Source organism: Eulemur rufifrons, chromosome 8 (genome assembly GCF_041146395.1).
Source record: "Eulemur rufifrons isolate Redbay chromosome 8, OSU_ERuf_1, whole genome shotgun sequence".
NCBI lineage: Eukaryota > Metazoa > Chordata > Mammalia > Primates > Lemuridae > Eulemur > Eulemur rufifrons.
The window spans coordinates 55,621,400-55,627,399 of NC_090990.1; the positions used below are offsets into that span (position 1 = coordinate 55,621,400).

Consider the following 6,000-nt stretch of genomic DNA (forward strand, 5'->3'; position numbering starts at 1 on the left):
ACATTGTGTAAAGCTTGATAAATGGTATCATGTAATTCAGTTAAGTGTTCTCTTGAGCACTCCATTCATGTATGGGAAGGAGTGTATGTTTAAAGGATAGATTTTTGTTGTTTTGTTTTCTAATGAATTAGAAAATAACATCAAATATGATTTTAAGTATACAAAGTAAAAATAAAACATAACTCTGTGGCATTACTTTTGATGAAAAATACGTCACCTGAGTTGCCTACACTCAGTTAGTCCCTAAGCTCTATCTGTATTGGTCTATGAATAGAGCAAATACCAGCTGTAGGAGAAAAGTCAAGAAAAATAACTGAAATTTAACATTTTTTGGATAGAGAATTTCTTGCAAATAAATATGTTAAATTAGTTTAAAACCTATGGACAATGTAAAAAGCTCAGCAATCGGATACTTCCTAGAAAATCAGTGTTACTATGAACAAGTTGCCTTGGGTAAAAAATAATAAAGATCAAATTTTTATTTCATATGAAAAAATTATTTAAAAACTAAAAACCAATTGGTTAGAAACATTATCTAGAAGAGACAGACTCTTTTCTCTGTAAGAAGTTTAAAAGTCAAGAGTTCCCTAAAATAAGATATGACAAAACTCAGGAGACAGCGTATAAATGGATGAGGTACAGTGCACACCAAGTAAACAAGGAATGCACCAAAACAACAACACTGGAAAGTCATTGTCCCCATATATTAGGGAAGCTTCTCTGTTGGAAGCAATGAGTGAACTAAACATAGGTTCTTGGAAGCAGAATGTAGGTCCAGCTATTTTCATTAACCACAGTATTTATTAGATTGTTCTTAGAAAACCCAACGCCAAGATATATCATGGACCCATAAGTAATCCACCAAATCCTTTAGGTTGAAAATAGTAAGCCTCATTACAAACAAGCAATACGCTGCTACAAACATATTGCTGCTCCCAGGATATGTGTTTGAAACCTCTGAAGACAGTGTTTAGTCCTTACTACTGTGTTCAAACTTCTAAAACAAACTTAATAAAAGCACAAATATGGGTTTTATTTACATCCTCTATGTTACAAAGAGCTCATCAGTCTTACCAACAATGAAGAGTTATTTTACTATGTTATAATATTTGTTACTTATATACACATTCAGTGGCATTTTGTATTTACAACAAAGATGTTATAAATATATGTTATTAGTGTACATTAGAAATTGTAATAGAATTACATGCAAATTCGGAATCATAAGTATGTTTCAAAAGGTGTAAGTCATATACCACACCCACATCATTAAATTTAAATATGTTGCATGATTCAAGCAGAAACATATCTTTCACCTTAGACATACCATGTACACTGATTTTGTGCAATTCACACTTATAAGTCAACTACCACCCAGTGGAGAGAAAGGAGATCTTTCAGGGAGATGTGAGGTGGGGTGTCAGGGAGAGAAAGGAGGGTGATGGGAAATGAAAGAATAAGGGCGTTTGCCTTGTTTAGATCTAAGCACTGCTGATCATCAATTTATATTTTCATAGGAGAGAAAATGTTTCCAGAAGCTCACTCTACAGTGTTGCTTAGGGGTAAAATCAGGCTATGGATGTTCATAAGTGACAAACTAGTTCAATGTTCAAGCTTAGGGAAACGGAGGGAAGAAGGGAGCAAAGAAAAGAAGTAAAACTAAGGACAGAAGGGGGGAGGAAGGTGGGAAGAAAGAGAGGATAGGAAGAAAACAGAAAGAGAGAAAGCTAGAAAGGGCGAGATGAGAGGTGCTGTGTACACATGTATGAGTGACAGTGTGTGGAAGAGAGGAGTGTATGCCTTTTAAACAGTGAGAGAGAATTTGAATGTGAAAGTGGTTGTTAGAGCATGGAAGTGCCAGTGTGTGTGAGGATGTGAGAGAGTATGTGAGGGAGAGTGTTTATGAAAACAAGATTTATGAGGGTGAGAAAATGGTATTGGAGGGGAGAGAGTGAACATTTCTGTGTGTGTGACGGGTGGGAAAGGGTATGGGGAGACGGATAGGAAATGGGAATCAAAAGAGGGAAGACAAGGCACAGAGTAGGGGATTAATGAGGATATAAATGGGGGTAAGGGAAAGGTGAAGAGAGAAGAGAGAGGGTTAACTAAGAGAATCAGAAATGACAGTGGTGGAGATTGTTTAAAAAGAGGAGAAAACAAAAAAAAGATAAAAAGAACAAAAAGAAAATAGAAGTGGGATGAAAAAGGCACTGGAGGGAAAAGAGAGCAATAAGGAGATGGAGAAAACGGAAAAAGAGAAAAAAGGATTAAAGGGAGAAAAGGGTAAAAGGAAATAAAGCTGAAGAGCAGGAAATTGAGCCTAAGTATCCAAGTGAGAGGGGAAATAAATGGAAACAGAGAGCCAGCAGTTTGAAAAAGTCACTTATGCTAGAGCAAAATAGAAACAAACCTGATAAACTTGTCAGACTCTCCAAGAGTACCCTATGACAGTAAAACAGAGACCTGGTGTATTGAGTTTCAAAGTGGCACCTGCCCCTCCTTCTAAACCTGACACTTCACTCATCCTCGGGCTACTTTGCGTTCTGGCAAAGTGCTTTAGCATCACGAGTCCAGCTGCTACCTGCCCCAGCATAAAGGGGCCGGGACTCTGGGAAGAACCAGCACCTGGATTTCGTGAAATGTGGTCTCTCCAGGGTGAGCACCACCAGCATTATTTCTCGGTTTGCAAAGAAGGCAAAGAGGGTGGAAAGAGAGACAGAAAGATAGACTGAGACAAGTACGAAAAGCACGCCGTTCTTCCTACCTAAGCACCGCCGTGTCCCCTTTTCTGACCATCATGTTGTCCACGGCCGCCCAGGGGAAGTCCACGCTCTGTCCAGCCGGGAGGCAGGAGGGTAGCAGGCAGCACAGGCTGAGGAGCACCGCCGCCAGCCACTGGTTCGAGCAACAAGCACCCTGCACCAACAGCATCATGTCCATCCCTGCTAGGGCTGCTCACTCTCCAGCAGCTTTCAGCTCGCACTCCCCCACCCCCTGGTGCTGGCGAGTCTTCCCGGGAACCAGGCGGCGCGCCACAGGAATTTTTTTTTTTTTTTTTTTTTTTTTTTGTGGTGGGTGGGTGGGTTTCTTTCTTTCTCTCTTCCTAGTTGTTGGGTGTTGTTTCTCTCTCTCTCTGTGCCTCTTTCTTTCTTTTCTTTTTTTTTTTTTTTCTTAATTTGCCTCCCCTCCTCCTCCTCCTCTTCGCTGTCCCTCCCTCCCTCCCCTCCCACCCCCTGGCATCACACTACACCTCCTCCCGGTTGGTTTTGGCCGCGTCCGGAGTGTGTCTAATTCTCGGGCGACTCGCACACCATCTAGCGAGGAGGCGAGCGCGCGGGCGAGTGAGGGAGGAGGCGCGGCGGCGGCGGAGGCAGGGCGAGCGGCGGCTGCGGCTGCAATCGCAGCAGCGGCAGCAACAGCAGCAGAAGCAGCGCTAGGCGCAGCGGCGGCCGCCGACCCCCGGGCTCCCGCGCGTTGCCAAGCGGCCGTTTCCTTAGCAACCCCGCCCGAGGACTGGGGATGGAGATGGGAGGGGGGAAATACGGGGTAAAAAAATAAAAGAGAGAGAGAGAGAGAAAGAAAGAAAAGAGAAAAAAATAAAGAAAGGAAAGGAGAAAAATCAATTGGAGGTATATCACGATTATGCAAACTGAGGGGGAAAGAGGCACGGTAGACTGAAGGCTTCCCTCACTGTCGTAAGCATGAAGGGACGCTTTGCTAGAAAAGTCTGCGTGTCGGGGCTGGCGTGGTGAGCGCACGGGGACGCTTTGCTTTCCCTCTCCGGTGCGTTTTACCTCTTGAGGCACCGTAACTTTAAAGTCCTCCAAGTTGTGGTCGGCGCCATCATGACGCCGGCGACTGTGAGTTGTTTTTTGTTTTCTTTTAATCTCGCTTGGGTGACCCGGCTACACTTAACAAGAAGCTAACTAGTTCTCTCTTTACCCCTTTTTGAGAGTGGATAGGGACGGTAGCAGGACGCTGCTTTTTGAGGGGACGCGAGGGGGTGCAAGGCCTTGCGGGAGAGCAGCAGCTTGCGTGTCTGTTGGGTCAGCCAATATGGATTGGAGGACGCTCCCCCTCTTCTCTGTGCGTGTTGACACTAAGTTGTGTGTGTGTAGTGGGGGGGGGCAGTGTTTATGGTCAATATGGAGTGTGTGTGTGACAGTGTGTGTGGTGTGCGCGCGAGGCCTGTGCGCGCGCGGCACGCAGGCGCGCTGGGAGGGACGGGCTGGGATGCAGAGTCGGGAAGAGACTGCAATCAAGTGTTTTAATTGTGTAGAGCCAGGCAGTCCAGTTATGTAAGAGGCAGTTTAACCCGTTTGAGCCTATCAGGCGGAATGATGAGCGCGTTGGAATCAGGCAGGGCAGAGTTATCGGGCTGAAAGAGTCCCGGGGTTATATTTTTTAACAACCTCCCAACCGGGTTGAACAGACTCGCCCCTTGGCGGTGCGGAGCGGCAACCTCCGCTTTCCACGCCGCAGCCTCTTACGCTGCTCCACCGGTTGTTGCGAGCCGCTGCCCTGGCCCATGGCAGAATGGGATGCTGGGCATAGGGCCGTCCCCTGCCCTTTTTTTCTTCTTTCCTTCTCGAACTCATTTCCAAATTGGAGATCCTAAGCTATTCCGGGCCATTTGCAAATCAATGCGAGAACCCAGGCTTGAGTCGATAGCAGTTACGCCAATCAATCTTGTTCGGCGAGGAGTTTGGGAAGCAGAGGCGGCAAGTGAAGGATAGAAACAAGTAATTAAAAAATAAGCTACCCCTCCTCCCTCCACCCCATCCGCCTTTAGAAGTCTTTGAAGATTTTCTTTGCTAGATCCCAGTTCTTCTTCCCTTGGAGGAAATAAATAAAGCAAACCCTCTCACATCTCTGACTCGTTTTCCATAATGCTAGCAGGGTCCTTTGGCAAAGCGCACCGAAGCAATAATCTCTGCAGGGGTCAGCATACGGCTGCCTCCCTAGACTGAGCTCTTTACAAGGCAGGCAGGGAGTCATTTTGCTTGGTGGTAGAGGTGTTCAGAGTGATTTTTATCACCATGCAGGAGGATGTATGGGGAAAGGGAAGGGTTCTCATCACCTGTGACCACCCAGACTGACTAATCGAAGAACCCCTAACCAGCAACACGTCCCTGCTGAACTAACACTCCAAGGCTCCGCAGTTAACGGAGTCATTTGCAGCAGGAGTTACTGATGTTATTAGTATTCAGCCTTAACTCTCAAAACCGGCTCAGAAATGGAGAGTGCAACACTATTCAACCGCATTTTGAAACGTCAATAAAATGTTAGTCATTTGCGGATGAATGAAAACATTTTCCTTACCGTCTGGTATGCTAGGGAAATAATTGTCAAATGACAGATTCTCGCTAATATTGATGCCAAATACCTAGATAACACTATCATCTTGTTAACTGCATTTTTCTTTCTTGTGTGGCACACTGATGGCTAAAGCTTAAAATTATCCAGGACAAATGGGGGATTAGAAGAATTGACATGTCACAAACACGGGCAAAACTATGCAATGTTATTTAGTATTTCGCTAGCTCCCATTGAAGAGAAGAAGAAGGAACAGCTTCCTGCATTGTGACTCGGTTTAGTGCTATTTTATGTAAGGACGGGGATGCCACCGTTTTATAGTACGAGCTATGAAGAGCTATGAAAAGCATCCCTTCCTAACTGCTGTTTCCCAGAGATCTGACATCTTCAGTGGCCACGGGGGTGGGAGGTGGCATGGAAGGAGGAGAGATTTCTGTGACAAGGGATGGAGCTATGCAGCAATTTTAATATGTACAACAACCCTTCAGGCTTGTAAACGGAAACTGCGGCTACTTCTTTTTAAAGACAAAGGGTTTCTTTTCCTTATTTCTGCTTTCTATCTCAACTTCCATTCACTGATCATAAAGCTCTTAACTCTCACAGAACCCATTCAAGGGAAGCAATGGCTAAACTTAGTTTATCGATGTATGGATTATTGGAGAGACTGTCTGCAGTTAGGTCAGT

General features: G+C 44.9%; 1 protein-coding gene across 1 annotated transcript in view; it reads right to left on the reverse strand.

Annotated features, from left to right (window-relative positions):
* Nucleotides 1–3,023, reverse strand: part of NEGR1 (neuronal growth regulator 1) — an 834,359-nt gene extending 831,336 nt beyond the window's left edge. Inside the window, exon 1 of the mRNA XM_069478075.1 lies at nt 2,765–3,023. Within this exon, the coding sequence (XP_069334176.1) occupies nt 2,765–2,940 (176 nt within the window). The 5' untranslated portion in view covers nt 2,941–3,023. The remainder of the gene's footprint in view (nt 1–2,764) is intronic.
* Nucleotides 3,024–6,000: the final 2,977 nt, after the last annotated feature.